The sequence below is a fragment of the Benincasa hispida genome, chromosome 2, assembly GCF_009727055.1.
Source record: "Benincasa hispida cultivar B227 chromosome 2, ASM972705v1, whole genome shotgun sequence".
Classification (NCBI taxonomy): domain Eukaryota; kingdom Viridiplantae; phylum Streptophyta; class Magnoliopsida; order Cucurbitales; family Cucurbitaceae; genus Benincasa; species Benincasa hispida.
Window position 1 is genome coordinate 12,612,423 of NC_052350.1, and position 24,646 is coordinate 12,637,068.

The 24,646-nt window shown below is 35.3% G+C and overlaps 1 protein-coding gene across 1 annotated transcript; it reads right to left on the minus strand.

Moving 5' to 3' along the window:
• Window positions 1–275: 275 nt before the first annotated feature.
• On the minus strand, window positions 276–16,971 carry LOC120071157 (protein MICRORCHIDIA 7). Its single transcript, XM_039023260.1, has 20 exons — window positions 16,354–16,971; window positions 12,862–12,936; window positions 12,705–12,739; window positions 12,550–12,628; window positions 8,391–8,483; window positions 8,223–8,307; window positions 7,391–7,466; window positions 6,169–6,297; window positions 5,684–5,782; window positions 5,495–5,596; window positions 5,057–5,218; window positions 4,876–4,971; window positions 2,987–3,038; window positions 2,768–2,879; window positions 2,616–2,689; window positions 1,906–2,309; window positions 1,487–1,581; window positions 1,333–1,405; window positions 877–999; window positions 276–789 (listed from the first exon to the last, which is right to left on the minus strand). Exons 1-20 carry the CDS (start codon window positions 16,793–16,795, stop codon window positions 730–732), a joined length of 2,466 nt encoding a protein of 821 aa, XP_038879188.1. The 5' UTR covers window positions 16,796–16,971; the 3' UTR covers window positions 276–729.
• Between the last annotated feature and the right edge of the window lie 7,675 nt (window positions 16,972–24,646).

Below are 24,646 nucleotides of genomic sequence, written 5' to 3' on the forward strand. Positions count from 1 at the left end.
AACAGATTGCAGATGTCCTAACCAAGGGGTTACCTAGACAGACATTTGACACTTGTATTAGCAAGTTAGGTCTCATTGATATTTACGCCCCAACTTGAGGGAGAGTGTTGAAATGGTGTTTTAGCCTTAAGGGCATTTTAGTCATTTATTTAGCGTCTACTGTCTAGAGTTTCTCTCAGTTTGGTTATTTATACCTATCATGTGTCGAGTACTGTGTATCAGAAAATTAAAAAGAATAAAAATCTCTCATCGTGATTTTTCTCCTTGATCTAGGATTTCCACGTAAATCTGTGTTTTTTCTTCTCTTCTACTTTTCAATACACTGTAATGTAGAGATACAAGTACAATGATGATCAGTAAATCTCAGTAAATGTGTCGACTAGAAGAAGTATGTTCTTGCAGGAATACACATTTCGCATCCCGTTTCAATTTACAAGGACTCTATGGAATTCTGACACTTAATACTACCCTGCAGGAACACCATCTGCGGCATTTATAATCTTTTTTAACTACCCTGTGCATGTCTCAGTGGTCATTTTCAACTAAAGACTGGCAAAATATACAATGCACGGCCCAACCAAAAAAAAAAAACCCACGTTCAAACGGGCCTATGGCTTGGCAAATGCGGCGATAGGCACCATAGAATGGCCAACTTGAAAAATTCTACGTTTGACGAGGAAGGTGCCACTTACCACCAAGCTCCAGATCACCAATTAACCATGAGGAGTCTTACCTTTTTTCCAGAATTTTTATCTTGTCTAGCAGTTCTTGGATGGTGTTAGATGCTTCCTGTAGATATCCAGAGGCAGAGACCAATTTTATTGTAGATGAAAACAAGCAGACTAAAATAGTTAACTAGATCGGGGGTAACCTCACCTGAAGCTTCTTTCGCAGATTTCGCTCCTCAGTTTCTCTGCGATCTCTCTCCTCTGAGAAAATATCTATTAGGCTTTCTTGTTCTTTATTCAATTCCTCAATTTTAAGCTCTGCTGCTTTAAGCTGGATCACAAAAGGGAACAAAATAAATATCAAGAATGTAACATCTATTATAATTCATGAAACTCCTGTCGTAAACTAAGATGGATCTCCCTCATTCTATTTGGACATGGAGAACCTTCAGTTTATTATTCTCCAAGTTCAAAATCTCTACATACGTACAATCTGCAATCTACATCTACTAAAGCATTTATACAGACCTCAATACGAAATCTTAGTTCTTGCCCACGACTAGATGAGTGCAGTTTAATTGACAAATTTATCACATAAAAGCACTCACTCCCCATTGACTTCAGCAAAACTCACTAATTAAATAACATACAATGAGATGCACACCTGAGCCTCAAGTGATTTACATCTCTCCCTTTCATGCTCCAATTTTTCATGATCAGCTTCCTTTCTCTGTAATCTACAAAAGGGATAACATGAAGCATTACATTCAGTGGCGTACAGACAATGCTCAATTACAAGCAGAAGGAAGAACACACACCTCTCCTTCAATTCTTCATTTTCTTCCTTCAACTGCTGTAACATCTGAAAATCAGAACTTGAAAGGGAACGCTCACTATCGTTTACATCTCCTCCCTGCCAGAGAGGGATGCAAACATAAATCGATGTTGTTTCAAGTTTATATGGAAACTAAAGCAAATATAATTAATTTGTACACGTGCATTTGATTGCCATTCACATTACACAAAGCGGGACAAAAACAGCCAGCAACACATGAAACTTTAATGTGGCATATCATCACACATCCAATTTAACACCTCTAATCTGCAGTGTCCTTTTAACAGACATTCGACCTATGAGGAATTCAGGAATGTGTGATGAACAAAAATGAAAATATGTCAGCCAAATTAAGGTCTTGCTTATACTTGCTTATGAAAAATAAAATAAAATATAATGTACCTTCAGTTGGGGTTCTCTTCTACCCAATCCACCTTGCTCAGCTTGACTGACACCTCCATTTGACGATGCTTTCATTGTCATTGAAACATCATTTCCATGAAATGTCTCGTTGCTAGTACCGTTTGCTTGTCCTCCATGCAGGTTATCAACCCTAACTTCTAGTCCAGAAGGTGAAGGTGGCTCAGAAGAACATGGTCTTACCCTCGATTTCTCAGGGTCAGGGGTCATACTACTGTTTTGGTCTTTACTCGAATGCACATGCCCATATCTGAAGTCCTTTGTTTTCTGAAACTTCTCTGTTTCTTTTCCTGAATATACTTTATCAGGTTTCTTCCCACTTAATGTAGTACACTTCTTTTTTGATTGAGGTGAAGGCTGTGAAGAATAATCATCCGGGGAACTTTCTAGAAAAGTAAGGTAAACAACTAAACATGTTAGAAGGAAAATGGAATTGACTTGGGGGAGACTAAATTCCATGATAACATTTAGAACGCAAGACTTCACATTGATGAAAAAAAATGGAGAAATAATTGGGTTTCAAAGAAATTGAACCTTCACCAGAAGAAATGTTTGAGATTGTTTTAGAAGAAAAGCTCAAATGAAAATTATGTTTCTTTATAAAATAAATATATATATACACACACATATACATATACATATATAAAATAATTTTTTTTTAAAAAAAACCCTCAAATGAAAAACACCAGTACCTCTATCTGGAGACCGATTGGTAGGTTTATTATTTCGTCTTGGAGCATAGCCAATCTTATGACAGTAGGAACCCCTATAGAACGAAATAATAGGTTCAGTAATGGATAACAAATGAGACAGACGCACCTTATGATAAAAAATAGTAACAGACCAATAAGTCTTCTGCATTTGTATCAACCGTGCTTCAAGTCTTGCAAGAACAGTTGTTCGCTCAAACCCCTGCTTATCGTGGGCAGGTTCAACAAAATTTGCTTCTAGAACACCTGCTAATATCAGTATTGGATCATTTAACATTTCACCATTTGTTTCTTCATTTGTTCTTTCTATTGATATGTAGATTAATCAATAAATAAATAAAGCAAAACAGGACCTATAACTCCACGACCATCGCTTCCCGAAGCATTCCAAAGCCTCCAAAATGGCTGGCAAATAATAATATTTATAATCAGAAACAATAATAGCTTAATTCAAATTTAACATAAAGGAAAAAGCTTCTCTCTTTTCAGTTCTGTCCTTTTTACAAGAAAAATTTCAAAGCAAGTGATGACACAGTACATAAAAGTAATCCAACCAGAGGCCCAAGCTTACAAAATTAAAAACAAAGGATCATCTACAAGAAGTTTTGGCGACTAAAGCAAAAAGTGAAGATAATGGCACTTAAGACCATTCTTGAATTAATTAATAAAGATTCGCTTTTTATCTCTTACTTTTAAGTTTCCAAATATTTATCATAGTTACATAAACATAATGGATAATATAGGATTCCATCTAAAAATCGATTGGAAATGAGAGGAATAGTTCATCTATCTTATAAAGAGTGTGAGGTCCCTTGTGGGATCCTCAACATGCCCTCTCAAGATGGTCCCTCTTTTAAGTTCATCATTCTTGATCAGATCTCAATTTTCTTTTATTAGACCGAATACCCATTTGGGCTTTATGAGCTTTGATACCATATTAGATAACATGAGATTTCATCTCAAAACCAATTAGTAATAAAAGGAATAGTTCATCTCTCTTATAAAGAGTGTGAAGTCCCTTGATTTTTCCAATGTGGGATCCTCAACAAAACGAGAGTATGCTTCCCTTTGAGCAACCCTTGAAAATCTACTCAAAAAAATTCGAATTAAAAAGATAAAAAATTAAGTAGAAGAAGAACGATTGCATGTTGCACCTGAGATCTTCAACAAGCGTATAACATGGGACAAAAGAAATCACTTCTCTGAAGCCATTTTTCAAAATTGAAAAATAAATAAATAACATAAATAAAATAAAAACAATTTTTAGCAATAAATATAAAAAATATCACATTCTTTAAATGCGTAAAATAATTAGGCAACACAATGTATTCCCACCATCAAAATTATTATTTGTTTGTTGAAAAACTGGAATGTTTATATAAATCACAGAGATTCTCGTAGAAAAATTAAATAGCTCTAATTTCTAATTATATCTATCAAAATTACACTATTTAGTCTTAGAAAAGATGATGTTTTGACTTTAAAAAAATAAATGAAAAATAGAAATATGAACGGTATGTAACTTAAGCACCTTGGAGAACCACACCTCAGAAGTCAAGTATTCGGGTGGGAGAGCCAAGCCACTTAAGTACCCACATTGGCCATCACTGACTCATCTCATTCTAACCAATGTGGGACAAAGGCATCCCATACTACCTTGGTTCCTGACAATACCCCATCCCTAGAAAGCCAATGTCCCGACGGCTACTCCGACGGTACTTCACTCGACCACACCCGATCAAAACCCTCCACCAATTCCACTCCAAAACGTCCACAACCGGCTCTGATGTCATTGTTAGGTACTTAAGCACCTTGGAAAACCACAACTCAAAATCCAGCTATTGGAGTGGGAGAGCCAAGCCACTTAAGTACCCACATTGGTCATCCCATTCTAACCAACGTGGGATAAAGACATCCCATACTACCTTGGTTTCTAACACAATATAAAACTCAAAAGTACGAAAAAATATATAATTTATCTTAAAAGTTCTATGGCAACCATTTTATTTTTAAGAAAAGATTGATATTTATTTTACTTGAGAACATAAAAAATAAATGAAAAAACTAAAATAACAATGTAAATGAATGTATAAAAAATCAAAACGGGGATTTTTTTAAGAAAACATTGATATTTGTTTAATTTAAGAATCTAAGATAATAATGAAATTTAAACGTAGTAAAACATAAAAATGGCAAAATGAGAAGAGAGTTTCTTACCCATTTCTAATATAGATATACATACCTTGATGAGACGATTCTTATGATAAACATTGAATCCTTGAACATCTATATGATGCTTTGCATCCTTTACAAACCCAATGGTTACAACGGCAACCATCTGATAACAACATCTGCAAGCAGTTAGCATGGCTGAGCATAGCAAACATGAGCGTTCAAGAAAGGAAACATCTCACGAGTATTACATTTGTATCTTTGCCAACCCCCTCAGCACCTGGCTGAGGTCTGTACGTGACCTCTTGAGACAACATCATATCATTCACGATGTTATGGTGTTCTACATCTCTCCCACGAAGAATTATACGAAAGCTAGGAGGGAGCCTCAAATATAGAATCGAAGCATAACTCTGGGATTTAAAATGAACATACTTAGTTAATCTCAGTAATTGAAAAAACAATGCTCTGCGACATTAGCTGTGAATAATACAGAGTTCAAACAATTATATTCTCAATGTCTTCTCTTCACCTTTGAAAGATGAACTCCAAATACATCATTTTAAATTTCCAAATTTCAAATTAGTGAGGACGACTACAAGGTATTGCAGAAAAATAAAAGTTAAAACCACACATGCAATCATTCAAGCTAAATTAACAGAACATCTTATATTCACATAAAGTATTACCCTCAAAGAATGCCGATAAGTCAAGAAGTGCCGAGAGTTGGGAAATTTTTTTGCCATTTGTATACTCTTCTCATCTCTGTTGACGCCTCTGATTTGGATGTCCTATCAAAATATTGGTTGAGTATTAAATTTGAAGAAATTAACAAAACAATTTAGCGTAAAAAAAACTAGAATATAAATATACTATACATGTTGGTCAGTATCAAAATCCAGCTCCAACTGTCCCTGGTCGTCTTCCCAGAGGTTATATATTATAATGCGAGTTCCATGATCTTTCATCAAGTAAAACTGAAAAGCATGCCAAGCAACATAATCAGTTAACTCAGAAGCACGATGTTAAGCTTAATACATATAAATTTGCATTCTAGCCTTCTATGCCAAGCTACTATTTCATTATTTATAGCATATTAGAAGTCTTTGTAAATCCTTCGGTTTGTAGGAAAATTTTTAAAACGATCATCACAAGAAAACCCGCTGACATTCTGCAAAAAGGAAAGCTTTACTCATCTTCCATTGTGAGAAAACCAGTACAGTGAAAAGGAAAAATTTTCAAACAAATACCATTCTATGGAAGAATTCAGTTCACCTAATGAAGAAACTAGTAAGAATTTGAAAAATATAAAATGGATACGATGAGTCGATGACCTTATCCCAAATGAACAATAAAGCATCACCTGACGGAGAAGTTCAGCTTCATTGGAAAATGGAGACCACTGAACGATTGTTTCCACATTTCTGTTCCAATCACTAAGAGAAGATCGCACTATTTTGGCCCATTCACCTCCCTTCCTTTCATAGTCAAGCTTTTATTACCATTCAAGTACCAAGCTATCAGTAGGAGCACAAACCTCGAAATACATTACTACTTTTACATGAATAAAATATAACAGAGAATTAATTTAACGACTAAAAGGAAATTTGGAACGTTTTTTCTCAAAAACCAAAAAAAAATTATGACTAAAAGGATTACAGTAAGCAACATCATCAAGTGCGTGCTTGCACTTTTTTATTTTTTATTGTTATTTTTTTTAATGAAGCAACTTCTTCATGCTAAGCAAGAGAGGGACAAACAGGGTCACTTCAATAGAGCAAGACACCTCCAAAAAAATTTAGAAGTATTTATTTGGCAACTAAAATTTGAAGGAAATTACAACTATTAACTACAATAATAGCAAGTTACCTTGGTAAAAAGCAAATTTAAAGATTCAAAAAAAAAAAGTATGAGAAACATTCAATCATAATTTCATTGATATTATGAAATTACAAATGGGCAAACATGCCAATGAGATTACATGATGCTATAAATTTGTGCTATAAGGGAAGTAAGATTGTAATCACAAAAAAACTAGGTAAATTTACACCAAATTAATTACAACGAAAATAATGACGTTTCTTTTATCCAAAAGGAAAAAGTAAAACAATATCCATAACTATGAACTACTCATTTAGCTAAAGAAAAACTATTACTACTCATACAGTCCTCTATCGGTGTAAATTGCCAATTGAAGTTCACTCATTGCTCAATGGAAGAGCTTTTTCGTAATCCATATGATAGGACCCTTTTTTGTATTCCATCATATCAATGGAATTGTTACCATTTCCTACTAAAAAAATAAAAGGACATAGATCATTAACATAAACATCCGAACAGGGAAAAACGTGAAGCATTTGCAAGTCAACCTCTGTAGTAAATTTCAGATGCATAGACATATAATGCATATAGCATTCCGTTTATTCAAGATTTCTTGAAATAGAACATCAGATTCTCCATCCTTCCCACCCTCATAATTTATAGAAACATGAATATGCAAATCCGGACATACATAGATATATGACATAATTAACTGAAATGAAGGTTACTAAATAAAATAAAAATAAAGATGTTGATATCCTTACCATTGGAACCACGATATCTTCTTTTCCAGTGCTTCTCAAAAATGTATAGGATAGTAATCCAATGCTCTGTGTGCCACTGCCCAGAGAGTTCGATCAGTAAATTGTACAAGATTTGCTAAAGAAAAAATTCATCAAATTGTCGATTTGCTTTCAAACTCGAACATATTTTACAATTTACCATATAACCACTGCCCTATTGATAAAGGGAAAAATCTATACCCCTAGACTATTAGAGCTTTATCACTTAAAATCTCAAACTAAAAATTATATCAATAAAAACTCCAAACTTTTATTGAATCAATTTATGTCCTCTACTAGATTTCTGTTTTAAATTTGTTAATACATAATTTCACATGTGTATAATACTTCTTTAAATCCAAAGATTGACGCAATATTAGAAAAAAAATGTTGAAATCAAATGAATAGTAACAAATTTTTATCAACTCATCCCCTTCTAATTTCCTCGACTTATTTAGTAAGAAAACATCATATTTTTTTCTAATCCTTTGGTATGATTTTAGGGGAGGAATGATTTTGTTAGGTGATTTTGAGTTTATTTAAAATGGAACCAGCTGAGAATAGTCATAAATCACTAGCGGAGGGTCTACATGAACATTTAAAAGTTTAGGGTTTATTTTATTTGTTTTTTTTTTCTTGGTAAAAGAAACAATTCATTGGTATATATAAGGGAAGAACCCGAACAAAGATATAAAAAGTTTAGGATTTACATTGATATAATTATCAGTCTGACTTTAATTGAACCTCTAAAGTTGAGGGGTATTAAATTGACCTTTTTTCCCTAAAATAAAATAAACAAATGAACGAAGCAAACCTTTTCCCATATTGTCCACAACAACGTGAGAATACAATTACATCTGCTCCAAGTCTCATGGTACTAGTCTTAAAACCATTACCATCTGTCAAGATATGGAATAAAATGCTGTCAAGAGAGAGATTAAAAACTACAAGATGAAACCTTTAATTTATAGAGGCACATTACATTGTCCAATAGTGTTTGCTAATTTGGTTTTTTCTGAATAACCCAATGACATGCAGTGACGCATTTTGTCGGGGCTCATCCCTCCACCATTATCTGCAATGCATTCAAATACATGTAATCTTCAATACAATCAAATAAGAGTGACGTGGCAATAATTACAGATAATATGATGTTTCTATAAGCTATCCATGCCCTTCCCACACAAGAACAAAAATAAAACCTTCATTACCAATTTACCACAGGAGGAAGTAGAAAGGAGAGATGAGATATTTTTACACACCAAAAGGAGAACAAAAAATACTCCCAATTGGCAAAGATTGGCACAAGTCAAAACGTAAAACCTTGGAGGTACAAAACCAAGAAGAAGCAAAACTTCTAACTAGGTCCCAAAAAAATCCTTATCACTCCCTTGTTTCTTTTTTTCCTTTTTTTCACCTGAGCAAGAAAAATAATATCTTCAATGGCCTACATCTCCCATAGAAGACACATAGGTCTCCATGAAAACACACTGCAACTTATGTCTTTAAATATTATGTAAATACAAAAAGAATAAAATTAACTTGTTTCCTATTTTCCACTGATGTATGCAGGACTAGAGCAACATATCGGCCTTAGAGACATGAATTTCCTTTCACTTGTACAAAACTATTTGTTTGTTGCCAGATGATGAAGGTTCCACTCACCGTCGAGACAGGGGAGGCCCAGAGTACTGCACCTTTCTTGTTGTAATATGGAACACATTGGCTTGGAAGAAATAGAGGACCTTTCGGAGGAGTTGGAATTCCTTGAGATGAATGTGATCCACGACTGGGATCAACGTCTCTCTTTGAATGTATGTGACCAAGAAATTTATAATTATCATTTTTTTAAAGAAACTGACCTTCTAGTGAGAAAAATGAAACAATACAAGGTCATACAAATAACAAATCCAAACAGGAGAGCTCAAAACAAATTACACAAAATGACCCTAATCCAAAAGAACAAGACCAAGGTTATAATTACAAAAAGTCCTAGTAGCCAAAGCCCAATGGAAGCAAACCAAGTAAACCCCAAACCTCTTCACCCAACTTTTCAACCTCTATTGCTCCTTTTTTTTTTTTTAAATGAAAATAACAACTTTTGTTGACATAGAATAAAAGAATACACGGACGTACAAAAACCAAGCCCACAAAAAAATTATGAGCTCCCATTACAAGAAGGGACACCAACTAGGCAATGCCAATAAAATAATTACAAAAGATCTTCAAAACCAAAACTCAAAGGGAAACATGATAGAGAACAAGGGACCAAAGCTCCCTAGTATCCCTTTCCACTCCCCTAAACACTCTGCTATTCCTCTCACCCCCACAAAACCCATAGCCTTGTTGTTCCTTTCTAACCAAATACCCCACAAAATAGCAAAGAAGCTAGCTTGCCACTGGGTTTGGCCATGTTCTTTAAAAGGGGGATTCAAAAGCACCCAACCCAACAACGAGCTACCATCTCTACCCTGAGCACCACACACACACACACCAAATGAGAATCTCCAACAATCCCAGAGCAAAAGGGCTAGCCAACAATAAATGATCAAGGTCCTCCTCATGCATCCGACAAACAATGCACCATTGTGTAACAAACCTATAGGTTTGGGGAGTTATATATATATATATAGAAAGAACAACTTTCATTGAGAAAAAATGAAAGAATACAAGGGTATACAAAAAACAAAACCCACAAAAGAAGAGACTCCATGCACAAAAGGGGACTTCAACTTTGCAAAATAGTGTCTAAAGAATAATTACAAAAGGTCGTCGATCCATTTGTGTTACCAGGACCATGTAAAACTTGCCAAGTAAAAAAACTTTACTTTTCTAGGGGATCTTAATCCTCCAAAGCACCAAAAAGACCAACTCACCTAAGGACAAAGGGTCAATCAAATTATGAAGAGCAACTTACATGAAAAAAGAACCAATGAAAAATTTTCTCTACATCTTGGGCCACTTTGGAAGGCATGGAGAAGTGTGACATCTAGTAGATAGGCAAGTTAAACAAGGCTGAGTTGATAATAGTTAATCGACCACCTTTAGATATGAATGTGTGCCTCCAATTTAGAAGTCTCCTCTCCACCTTATCAATAATAGGCTGCCAAAAGGACATTTGGCAATGTCTTTGGGTTTCCATGGAGGGGGAGGCCTAAATACATGCTTGGCCAAGAATCAGTCAAATAGCTACCATAGCAACAATGCCTTCATCTTCAATGAGGTCCCTTACCAACATTTTCAAGAAACAAGCAACATTCTTTTTCAATGAAAACAACTTTCATTAAGAAAAAATGAAAGAATACAAGGGCATATAAAAAAACCATGCCCACGAAAAAGGGACCTCCCACTACAAAAAGGGATTCCATCTATGTAAAACAATGTCTATTGAATAGTTACAAAAAAATCTTCAAAACGAAGCCCACAACAAAACATGTAAGCGAACTACAGACCAAGTCCACTAGGGTCCCTTTCAACTCTCCCAAAAGCCCTATTGTTCCGCTCTTCCCACAAGCCATAAAAAGCAACCATTTTCCCCATGCACCGAATTGAGAAGGAACTCTTCGATTATAGCACTAGTGTCCCTGTGACAAGTATACAAGAATCCAAACATCTGGAAGAATAAATTCCAAACGAAGCTCACAAACTCAACGCTAGAGAATACGATCCAGGTCTTCCTCCAACAAAGAATACAACAAAAAGGACCAACAAGCAAAGGGAAATCCTCCCAAGCCTATCCATCGTGTTAGCACAGCCATGTAAAACTTGTCAAGTAAAGAATCTCACCTTCTTAGGGATCTAAATCCTCCAAAAAACCAAAAAGACCGACACATTTAAGAGGGAAAGACTAACCATACAATGGAAAAAAGACTTACATGACAACTCCTTCAAAGGATTGGGGCTCCAAACCCTCACGTCCCCTCTCTCACGCCTAAAGGAGTGACCCTCGAGCAAAGAAAGAAGAGAAGCCACATTGCAAGGAGCTCTAGGAAAAGAGTTGTATGGTATACTGTTAGGAACTAAGGTAGTATGGGTTGCCTTTGTCCCATATTGGTTAGAATGGGATGACCAATGTGGTACTTACGTGGCTTGGCTCTCCCACCCCAATAGCTAGCTTTTGAGGTGTGGTTCTCCAAGGTTATCAAAGCCGGTTGTTGATATTTCGGGGTGGAATCGGCGGATGGTTCTAACCAAGTGTGGCCGAGTGAAGTACCGTAGAAGTAGCCGCTTGGACGTCAACTTTCTGAGGATGGGGTATTGTTAGAACCAAGGTAGTATGGATTGCCTTTGTCCCACATTAGTTAGAATGGGATGACCAATGTGGTACTTAAGTGGCGTGGCTCTCCCAACCCAATGCTTGGCTTTTGGGTTGTGGTTCTCCAAAGTGCTAAGTACCTAACATTGGTTAGAATGGGGTGACCAATGTGGTACTTAAGTGGCTTGGCTCTCCTAGCCCAATGGTTGGCTTTTGGGCTGTGGTTCTCCAAAGTGCTAAGTACCTAACATATATGTAGTGAAGGATTGATAGAGCAAGAATAAGTTTGCCCCTTTTGTGTAAAGTAGACTTTTCCATTTATCTAACTTGGTTTGAACTTATCAACAATAAGTCTACCCCTCGGTAATTATAACTTATCTCAAATTGTCACTAGTTATGCATCTTTTCTGTAACCCTTTGGCATGTGGGGATAAATCATCTCCCCTTCCTTTTGTAGTCCCTTTTCAAGCGAAGAAAGAAAGAAAAGAAAACAACAACAAGAAGTTCCCAAGAAGGAATTGATCTACATTTGGTTCCCATCTTTTAGACAAATTTAGAACCAAGCCAAACCTAACTAGGGAAAGCAAAAGATGAAACAAACCCCAAAAGCTATTATTGGGGAGACACCTTGCCTCCCACTTTTCTACCTACTTCTTGTTGGTGGTGTTGGGTTTTTTCCCCACACGTACCCATAGTTCAAGTGCTTTTCTCTCCCAGTACCCCGAGACATATGGAGGGAAAGAAGTACAAAGAGGATGGCTAAGACTATTAGAATCATTACTCTATATTTTCTTTTTAATGAGAAACCATTACCCTAAAAGCATTTTAGTTCTGTTCATGATTCAAAATTCAAATAAAACTAAAATCTCGTAATCAAACTAAATACCTTCAATTAATAACATTTTGGTCCCATCTTTCTTATTCACAAGCATGTCTATATTAACATGAGTAGCTCCATTGGAAACCTTCCATCAAAAGATGGGGAAAATATTAGTGGAAATGATTTTGTATGAAAAGCAATGAGAAGGACAAGTGAGGTACCTCATCTAACGAGTTGTCCAATAACTCAGCAAAAGCTGCATGTATTAATCAAATATCTTAAAATCCATGTATAATATCAATGGAAATCATTGCATGCTGTATCAAAATATAACCTCGTGAGACTTTTAGAAACCATTTCTGCATCAGTCATTCTTACCTCCAAGAGCCCACTTATGACTAGTCGCATTAGAATGCAGAAACTTAGGGTGAACCCTAACATGGTCCATGCCACCTACAAATATTTAGAGAACAATATAAATACAATCCAAGTTAAATGCCTCCACAAAAATTGGGAGACAGATTAAGTTGTCAAGGTCAAGGAACATTTGCAACAGCTAACTCCTCGTGCCAAATTAAACTAACATGCTTTTATTCTATTACGGGAAGGGAGGGGAAGGAATGAAACTACCCTCTTCTCTTTTATTTCTTTTTCTAATTTATGTCTTCAACAGTAAATTCTATAAATATAATGGTGAATAAAGCATGCAGGATAAACATTAATGGATGAACAAAGAAACAGATTTGCAGAGATTTAAGTAATGCTATTTGGTAGAAATATTAGAGGTAGTACTTAGAAAGGAGGGACTGACCTTGGCAGATTCAGCTTATCAGTCTATTTACCCCCCACCACACCCACCCACACCCACCCAGATTCCACAATGCATGAGCGCAAACACATGGAAGGAGAAAGGCAAGAACCATCCCAATTACTCTATTTTTCTAACAAAACTTTTGGTTATCTGGAAAGCTAAATAGGTAATGTAACCTTAATTACAATCTAAGAAGTGTCCCAAACGCATCCACGTGTTTGAAATTAAAAATAAATAATATAAATAGGACATGGAAATTCGTGTGTCGGGCACGTGTACAACATGGGCGCTCTGCCTAAAACAGAGTGCCTCTGCTTCATAGATTACAATGGTGTTCTAGAAAGCCCATTGAGGCACATACCTAGGACAATGGCACAGCTAGTGCGCCTCACCTCAAAGAATCGAGACTCCCTTACTGAAGCACATGCCTTGGTTCTAAATTCCTACTAAAAATTTATATATAAAAATAATAATAATAAAGAATTTAAAATTTTAAAACCTTTCATCTTTATGGAAGAGATTCGTGAATGCTCAGTAAAGATTTTCTTTTTCCTACAATCTTCAATACAAGCTCTATTTTCTTAAAGTTTTCATCATCTTATGGTCCATCATAAAAAATTCAGAGATTTTATCCAGCAAATCGGTAGCACAATCCTTGATAGAAATACAAGATAATTTCCCACAAAGAAAAGCAAAGAAATTTGAGGTAGCCAAAATCCAAAGACCAAATTCGTCCTTTGGTAAATTTAGTGGAAAGTAAGTAAAACCAAAGACAAGGTACACAGGTTCCTTCCCAATATCTATATATACCCCAGTTGGGGCTACTTTAATTACTTTGGTTTTATTGCTAGTTTAATTTCATCGGACTCTTTAGCAATATGAACATTCGAGTTCTCTTTTAATGGAGGCTTGTATTAAACTCTTTAGCAATATGTACATTTGAGTTCTCTTTTAATGGAGGCTTGTATTCTTTGGGAATAATTTATTATTCTATGAATTCCATCATTCTAAAATCCACTGCATTCTACTTTAATCAGAAACATGCTTTCATTTAGAAGAAAACCAAGGACCACAAACAGGAATGTCAATATCAAGAATGAAGTGTCTATCATTGATTGCCTTCTCCTTCCCCATTCAAGTTTTACAAAAAAAAACAAAAAACACCAACTCCACCGATGGTTACTATATACATCACTACCCTCGCCAACAATTTTCAATGACAGAGCATTCATTGAAAAAAAAAATGAGAGAATGCAAAAGTGCAAGCTAGAAGACGTGAGAAGAGAACAGCCCATGAAAAGGAGTCAAATAGCACGACCTTACTTGAGCAGGAAGTACTTACAAAATTGACACATAGAAAGAAGCATTAAACCCCTTCGTTTTTATAACATCTCCATAGGATTCCAGGAAAATAAGAACCTAACAAGTAACCAAACCTCCTCCCAAGATCTCCCCAAATACCAACGAAATTTTATTGTTTCTCTCACCTCACACAAAATTCAGCCCCTATTACAAAAGGGCAGATGCAGGAGGACCGTCCCCACTCTACCCAACATTTCTAACCCATCTACAGTCTACGGATTGCCCCCTTACAAGTTAAGCTCTTAAATATATTTTTCCCATAAGCTACAAAGTGTAACAAACATCATTGTCTACCAATTCCGAAAGAAAAAAACACCACCAGGCCATAAATCCAAAAAGTCAGCAACACCACCAACATATATCAATCCAACAAGATAACTACAATTTCGGTTTTTTAATATACTTCTTTTTGGCATGACTCATGGTTTAGGTGTGGTGTTCTCTCAGCAATGTTTCCGAGGCTTTATCGTAACGCACAGCAACCGGAGGCTATTGTGGCTAATGTGTGGACTTCATCTTCCAGAGCTTGGGACTTAAATCTTCAATGTAATCTTATTGAGTTGAAGATTTTGGAATGGGCCACCTTATCTCATCATTAAGCTTCTGTCAGATTGTGCTCTTTTTCTGATTCTTGGTTATGGCCTTTGGATTCATCTATGGTTTTTACAGTTAAATCTATTATGACTGACTTGGTGACGTTAGGGATTCTTACTTGTCTGATCTTTATTCGGTGATTTAGAAAGACTGTTGCCCTAAGAAGATTAAGATTTTTCTTTGGGAGCTTAGTTGGGTGCCATCAATACCGTTTGCAACGTTGATTCTTTATATGTGTATTTCCCCTTCTTGGTGCCACATGTGTCGTCAACATGTTGAATCTTCAGTTCATTTATTTTTTCGGTGCCCTTTTGCTGCAAATTTTTGGGATATTGTTCTAGGCTTTTGGATGGTCTTTTACTAGACCTAATTCCATCTTTAATGCTATGGCTTCCTTATTGGTGGGTCATTCTTTTGGTGGTACTAAGAAGAAATTTTGGTTGGCTCTTGTGCATGCTTTTTTCTGGAGGTTGTGGGGTGAAAGGAACAATAGTCTTTTTAGAGTCTCTTTTTCCCCTTTCAACCGTTTTATGGAATCGGTCTTGTCTACTGTTTTTTCTTGGTGTAAAACAAAGTATCCTTTCAATCATTTCAACTCATCTTTTTTAGTCCGTAATTGGCGCTCCCTTATGTAATCACCTATTGGTGTTTAGGGTTTTCCCCTTATTTCATTTATCAATGAAATTTTTTTTTTTTTTTTTTTTACCAAAAAGATATATTTCTCAATTTTAATGGATCTATTTCCGTCGACAAATTCACTTTGTAACACACCTAAAACTTTTGGCTTCGTTGTCGCTTTTGGCTCTTATATATGCATTTATTTCCCTGTTTACCTTCTTTGGAACATGAGAAAAAATTCTTGCTATATGAATGAGTAGGCATCCTAAGCAATGAACTCTCGTTTCTAGGTAATGCCAAAGAGTCCGGAATTTTGTGGAGTAGAAACTTATCAGAAAAGAGATGTAAAACTAAATATATTCGGTCATGGAAGTTCCTGACTAATGGGAGAATCACATGGAAATAGCATCCAAATTCATAAACTTTGAGCAAAATTCATCACTCAGAATGGACTCAATGTAGAAATGCATGGTACTAAGACATACCCGATGATGAGTCCCAGTTGCTGCAAGGAGCTCCTTCATAATCTCCTGCCTTCCAAAACTGTTTGCAGGCTGAACCATTTGCGTTCGAAGTCCTCATCTCTTGTCCAGTACCCGCCTCTGCTGACAAGGGCAAAATAACGGCCATGGAATTCTTTTCGTCTAGAGCCACGGGCGGAAGAAAACCTAGAGGTTTAACAATTTCCAACTCGTTCAGCCTCCTCTTCTTCGAAAACCCTCCATCGACTCCGTTTGGGAGTCCGATGTTTCGCGTATCTCCTCCCAAAATTCCGTCAACTACTTCCTGCTCCGAATCTTCCGAACCCGACTCGCTGTCACTGCTGAGATCAATAACCGAGGGAGACACATTTGATGCCTCGTGATTGTTGCTCGTTCCTTGCGTGCGTAAAGGTTCGATAAGTTCCTGCTTAACACTAGCTTCCATGGGTGCTGCAGAGTAAGACAAAAGGCCGACGCCTTCACTCTCAGAGACAGAGGTGATCGGTTTTGAACAGAGGTATCGGCGGAGGGAAACGTCGGTGGCGTTGAACCGTAGCGAAAGGAAGGGAATTGAGAAATGGAAAGCTGTTTTCTGACTTTTTTCTTAACTTGTTTTTGGATCCAACATAAAAATACCATTATACCATTAACTTGTTTGTTTTACAGATTTTTAGTGGGATTTACGGATTTGAATTTTAGTTTTTAAAATCATGATATTATTGGAAAATTTGTACGGTTGACCCAAAAATTAGATTCAAAATGTCAAATGATCCATTTTTAAAAAATAATGTCAATTGACTCTGCTGACATCATCGTCATACCAAATTACGTAAATTATCCTTATACTGGCCTCACGAGGCAAATCTCGCTCTTGTCTGATTAAACGCTCTCGCTCTTGCTCTCGCTTGAAATTCCCTGGTTTGATGTGATTGCTCGTCAGTGTACTGTTGATTTAACAAAATTTCATGACGGAAGCCTCAAATCAAATCAATAATACCTAAACACAATACAATGGTTATTTCTTTAAACTCTAAAGTCCATTTCAAAGGTAATTACTTCTCTGGTTTTCAACGGTGTTTTGTTGAACGGAGATTTTTCGAACGGGGATTTCCAAGACTAGGCTTTCTAAAAAAGGAACAGCTTTTTCAGAAATGTGAATTATTTTGAGTCTGTTTAATTGTTTTTTATGTGTTATTTCTAGAAGGGTAGCATTACGAAATTTTGTATTGGGAGAGAGTAAGAAAGAGGAAGAGTAAGAGAGAGAGCGAGAGTACATTTTACTTGCTTGTACAGCTTAATGACAAATGTTCTCTTGCTTTGTAGGATGACAGAAAAGTGTCTATTTATTCGATTTGGAGGTGATTGGGATGAGAATGAAAGTTCGTATATTGGGGGACAGCTGAAAGGAATCGTTGTGCCCCCTACAGTGAATTACGAAGAGTTTCAATCTCGCATTTACAGGGCTACAAAAGTCAATTCTTCAGAGTTTGATCTTATCCTGAAAGTTAAATATAATCTTGAATTTGAAGCCCCTCCACAATGCATAACGGATGATGATGATCTTCACTTCTTTCTTTTGCGAGAAGAGTTTAGTAGACTTCATATAGCTGTAACGTTGAAGTCTAAACAGGACGAAAGGGTTGGAATGTGGTTTGGAAATGTGAGTTATGATGATATGGCTGTGGACAGATAATACGAGGAATCATATCAGTTTCGTCGGGAAGAGGATGATATTCCATTGTCTACCAACACTGTACCATCAACATTCGATTATATGGATTGTAGTCCTTCAATGGATGTGGATGTGAATGAGCAACCAGCAGGATTGAATTGAAATGGATCGTGATCATTGAGATGTGCGTCGTTCTACAGCCAGCTTCAATAGTTCACCATCTATGTCTTCAAGTCATAGCAGAGTTGATATTGCCTGACACCTCTTCATTGGGACAGAGGACGTTGAAGGGTTAACTATTTTGAGCAAAAAGACTTGAAAAATGAGATTATCTATTATGTCCATCAACAGAAATTTTTAATTTTAAGGTCAGGAAATCAACCAAATCTTTGTTTCACTATCAAATGGCATTGGGGACATGTAGTGGAGCCTTTGTGCAGTCAAAAATGAAGGGTCTGTTATTATTCAAGATCACAAAAGTACTGCAGTTCGCACACATGTTCCATAGGAATTTTGAATCACGACCATAAACAAGCAACTGCTACGGTTGTTAGTCAACTCATCCAAAGTAAAATTAACGGGCATAGGACGTATTTATAAACCTTGTCATATCGTTGAGGATATGAGGAGAGATTATGGCGTGACATAAGTTATGATAAAGCATGGCGTGCAAGGGAAGCCGCATATGATCTCACTAGAGGTACTCCAAATACTATACTCCACACTACATGCCTATAGAGAAGCGCTAAAAATAGAGAATTCGAAGGTACAATTTTTTTAAGATCGAACTTGAAGACGAGGTGCATTTTCAAGTACATTTTTATAGCATTAGGGCCTTATTATAGGTCTTGCAAGCTATCGCCTTGTATTATTGTTGATGGGTCGCACTTGATTAGTTATAAATAGCATTGATATCATTTTTCATACGTCATACTGTAACATACTTCATACTTTTTCATACTCGTAACATACTTCATACTTTTTCACACTCGTAACATACTTATTGTTTTTCATACTTCATACTTGTAACACTTCATACTTTTCATCTTGTAAACAAAAAAACAATAACAAGCTAGAGTATTTATATAATAACAATATTTATCTGTCTCTCAATCTTCATACTCTTTCAGTCTCTTATACTTGTAACAAAAATGGATAACTTCACACTCTCTCAATCTTCATACTGAAAACAAAAAACAATAACTTCATTACTCTCAATCTTCGTACTTATAACAAAAATGGATAACAAAATACTCTCTCAATCTTCTATACTTGTAACAAAAAACAATGACTTCATACTCTCTCATACTTACTACTTTAACAAAAATGGATAACAAATACTCTCTCAAATTTCGCTCTCTGAACATCTCGGTCTCTCAATCTCACTCTTTCTGAACATCTCGCTCTCTCTCACGACTCTGCTTTCCATGAATCTCGCTCTCTCTCGATCTTGCTATCTTCTCACAATCTCGCCTCTCTCTCAACATCTCGCTCTCTCAATCTTTGAACTTTGAACCTTGACCATATAATGTTCTAAGCTCAATTATGCATGTTGATAAAAATTTTGATATTGAACTTTGAACTTTGAACTTACATAAAAAAAAAATAGATGTTCAATTATTATAATGAAAATAGCAGTAGCTCCATTATACATAAAAAAATGCATGTTCTGATAAAATTATGATATTGAACTTTGAACTTTGAACTTTCATAAAAAATATAGGTTCAATTATACATGAAAGAGCAGTAACTCTATTATACATTAAAAATCATGTTCTGATAAAATTATGATATTGAACTTTGAACTTTGAACTTTCATAAAAAATATAGGTTCAATTATACAATGAAAAGAGCAGTAACTCTATTATACATAATAAAATCATGTTCTGATAAAATTATGATATTGAACTTTGAACTTTCATAAAAAATATATGTTTAATTATTATAATGAATGTTTTTAATACATAAAAAATAAATGAATGTTTTTTACATACATAAAAAATACAATGTTCTATACATATAAAAAATATGGAGTGTTTGCCCATAAGCTGACATGCTAATTGCATCCTATTCACTCATCTTCTCCTGAGTGATATGGATGGATCAGACCGGTAACCAAGTGTTCCAATAGTTTTTATTGCGAAGGTGCCACAAATTAAGCATCCGTGTTGTATGTCGACATTCATAGGTCGCGAGATTTTCCAATGGGTTTTGGATCGGTCTAGCTTCGATCGATCCATGTCACAGTAGTGAAGTAGGGATTGGTACTATGACCGTCAATGCTCTAGCCAATTCACCAGCTTTGTCATTGGTGTGTATGACGGAAGTGATGAACACGATATGTGGCCTCTGTTAATGATCCATTGCAAGGACCATCCAGTGGTCACTGATATTCATCGTCGTATAAACGAAATCCACATCTACTCATTTGACATCAATTTATCGGTGACGTAGTCCTTATACGTGTCTTCATCTGCCCAAGCTAGGGCAACCTCCAGAAGTGACTTATTCTTTATTCGTTTAAATACCCCTCCACGAGCATTAAGGTAAGTATGTCAAATAAAATGAGAAGTTAAGTAAAGAAGTAAAGACCAGGAAACTTAACGAAATGAGAAGTTAAGAAACGAAATATCATAAATTTACCGTTACACACAATTTGGCAAGATGGCGAACTTGTGCATGCACATGTCGGGCCGGGTATAAAATTTATTTTTCATAAAATAAAATAAAAGTATTTATAGTCTGCACAAAAATAATATGTCAGTAAAGTACAAGATAGCCAACACGTAAAGACGTAAAGACTAGGGACACTTACATCACACGACCAACGAATTGGGGATAATCAATTCCTTGAAGAATTGCTTGGCGAGTAGTTTGAAGAAGTTCTCTCGAACCTCATTGTACCTTGAAGGTAAACATATTATGTATAGAGTAAACGTACATTGTTAGACTCGAAATACTCTCTCACGAGTACTTTGAAGGACACTGAGTGGGAGCATGACCATCGTAATATGCGGGGCAAAATCACCTTGCTCCTTCGCTTCGCAATGTTCCCAGCTATCAATGAAGCTAGGATCTCGTACGTCCATACCTAAATAAAATTTGAAAATATTTAAGAACAATAGTAATGTTAGATCAAACAACACGATTATTATATTAATAAAATTTACCTGGAACGCTGTTGAAAATCCACGTAAGAAGTACTACACAACGTAGTTTTTATTTGCTTTGACCCTCGTCTTGTATAGACTGCTCTTATCATTCAGGGCAGTCTTTAGAGCATCCAATGTCCTCTCCCAAATAATGGTACCCCAATACAGACTATTGTAGTACTCTAAGTTTGAACGTCCTTGAAACATTTGAGGTCGACTGTATTTTTCTGTTTGGTTTTTCCCCATCTTTGCGACCTAAGTATGGTAAACTAGGCTGATCTTCACAGCATCATCATCATTTTCAAACTCTAAGTCCTTGTATTTTTCTTCAAGTTCACGAAGGTGTAATGTGTCCTTCATCAATCGATTACCAAAATATTTGATAGCAAGTTCATATGAGAACTGTTGGTTTCGATCAACTCGTGATGGGGATTGCCACAAACCAATCATCACCCAAAAAGTCATCCTTCGAAATGGTGACAACCTTCCCACAGATAGAGAATGACATTGAGTTGATTTTGTCCTCCATTTCTCTGAGCAACATGTGATGGACAATTGGGCTGTTAAACCATATCAACGTCAACAAATCGCCCCAAAACTATTCTCTTGAACATGGCTAACTGCGTTGGCGTGAGCTTCTCTTTGACAATCTTGTTTGCATTATCAATGTGGGCGAAGCTGGTTACTTGACCGAGAAATCGATCGGCTTCGGCTATTCTGAAACATGTAGCCATCTTAAATCACTCCTGCATTTATTAAAAAATTCAATCAGTAAACTCCTTCGGAAAAAAAAAAATGTAAAACAACATTCTGTTTAAATCTCACTGGATTCACTCTCGTTGGCATCGCTCTTGCTAGAATCGCTCTCACTGGCATCGCTCTCTCCAGTATCACTCTCTCTGGTGTCCTTCTCATTATCTCCCTTACATTCTCTCTTTTTACTCGTCTTCAAACCAAGAAAAAAACAAAAAAATCATAGGTCACTTATCTCGTTGGCATTCGCTCTCTTCGATGTCGCTCTACCGATTTCACTTTCACTTATCTCGCTCACAAACTCTTTTACTATCGTCTCAACCACAGAACACATCGAAAACTAAAAAACAAACAAAAAAAAAACCATATTGAAAGATTTTATCGATAAGATTCAATTGTCGTAGCATAAGAATCGTTTGCAAGCCGAAAATAGTTTCGTTTTATGAGCGATAACTGAAGTCATTACTCTGGAAGAAATTGATATGAGAAATAAGTAGCCTATTATGGACTGTATCTCACACAGAATCAGAAAAAGGCTAAAAGACAGACGTACAGAAATCCAAGTAAAGGACAGATATTACAGATAAATTATGGAGACCAAAACGAATAATAGCAAATGAGCAAGACAAGAAGAGGTTAAATTGAGCATATGTTAAAATGAGCATTTTAGTAACCCAACCATTGACAGGAACCTAATTAGTATGGGTCCATCCGTACAAAATATTCCACGATAAGTACTAATTAATTACATAATTCTAAATCCAACCACTGATGTCCAATACAAAAAAAAATGTAGAGATATATATTATTGGTATTAATAAGAATGACAGAGATAAAAAAAATAAATCGAATTATAAGTATTAAATTATTTAAAATGACTATAAATATCAATATCAACATACATATAATGATATAAATTAATTATCAACCATATAAAAAAATATAATTAAAATTAGAACATTAAATAAAAAATTATACTAACTAAAATAATATTAACGATAAATAAAAAATTAATTGACATATCTCAATTATACATTATCCAAATTGCATAATATTATATAATGATTATACAAATTGCTAATATTAACATAACAATAACAAATAACAAAAAAAATCCCATGATATGCAAAATACATCCATTAAATTTAAACTATTATAAGGTATGTTGTTAGAATCCACAATTTTCACACACTTAATCAACAAGATTAAAAAATATCGCATTAACATTATTCAAAGGATAGTTTTGCTCAATAAAAAAAAAAAACTACCTCACAATATACCAATTAATTTGGCGTGACCATAATAGTGAACGTATGTTAACACAATAAATCAAAAATATTACACAAGCTGCAAAAAATATACACCCTTTCATGAAACTTAATAATACAGATTAAAAACTAACTCCTACTCTCTAATATAAATATGAACATAAAACAGTACCCTTCACCTACGATTAACAAAAATAACGTCTAAGCCTCACAATAGATTCAATACATATAGTCACAATGCACAAAAATATCGCTCTCTCTTCTGTATTATAAGCTACGATATAAATTACACATGATGGAAGACAAATAAGAGGATCTTAAGTAACGCTAACAATATAGGTCAACTTGAAAAGGAATAAACCAACTATGAAAACTCTCTACAAACTACGATATAAAAGGTATAGAAAATACCCAACATTTATAGCGAGACATTAAACCATTCCTGGTTATTATCAATAAACTCCTCTCAACACCCGATCAATAATCGTAGGGCCACCATGAGAGCTGACTTCCACCACAACAGCTAAACAAAATTCCATAGCCTAAGAGGGTTAGGTGAGATCTGTGCACGTGAACCAAACTTTGCACAAGGAATTGAAATAAAGGAGATTTTAGAGAGAAAAGACACTACCGACGGATTAGGTTCATTAATATAAAAGAACATCTCACAATAATAATATACCGAACAATTTCACGAATAAAATTACCAACCATCTCATACAAACACAATATATATTCTTAATAGACCAAAATATATCGCAACAGTGAGTTATGAAACAACTGAACCAAACACTGCACAAATATAAAGAGCATAATTATACAAACAATAGCGGGTGCATACCTAAACAGGAATAACCTATAAATCCCAAAATACATAAAAATGATTTTCTCACCAAATGTCAAATCTGGAATATGTATCTGCAAACAACATAATAAGTTACAAGTAGACCTCATACTAATTAGACTAATATACAAAGTAACTATATAGTCAAAACAAGGAGATAATAATAATCCAATAGCTAAAGTTAAAATACAATATAAGACTCTTACATAATTTGCTTTTTCAATCACCAAGATTCGACAATTCAACAACAATTTGCACTTTCAAAATCTATTTGGACATAAGATACAACAAATTATGACTTTACAATATACAATTATTGACTCGATCAAACGAATTATGACTGTTCCAATCCAAAATATACATGATACAAGCTATCTCCACATTCCTCAAAATGAACCCTATCTAAACATACCTAATTAATCTAAAAATCCACATACTAATCCAATCAATTCGATAAAAATTCGACCAGTCTTTTCAATTTCAGTATTAGAAAATTTCATATATTAAATCCTTATTCCTAAATATGATTTTATCTCCTAATCTGCAATCATAATCAGTGTAAGTTCAACAATAAACACTAGGTTAAATATATCAGGACACTATAAAA

What these genes read in the sequence shown, in the direction of transcription:
- LOC120071157 (XM_039023260.1), bottom strand. Translation starts at nt 16,795, where the DNA reads ATGGAAGCTAGTGTTAAGCAGGAACTTATCGAACCTTTACGCACGCAA. An exon ending in AGCAAACACTATTGGACAAT is followed by an intron (nt 8,308 to 8,390) that starts GTAATGTGCCTC and finishes ATATCTTGACAG; the next exon opens with ATGGTAATGGTTTTAAGACT. An exon ending in GAAGAGAACCCCAACTGAAG is followed by an intron (nt 1,582 to 1,905) that starts GTACATTATATT and finishes CCTCTCTGGCAG; the next exon opens with GGAGGAGATGTAAACGATAG.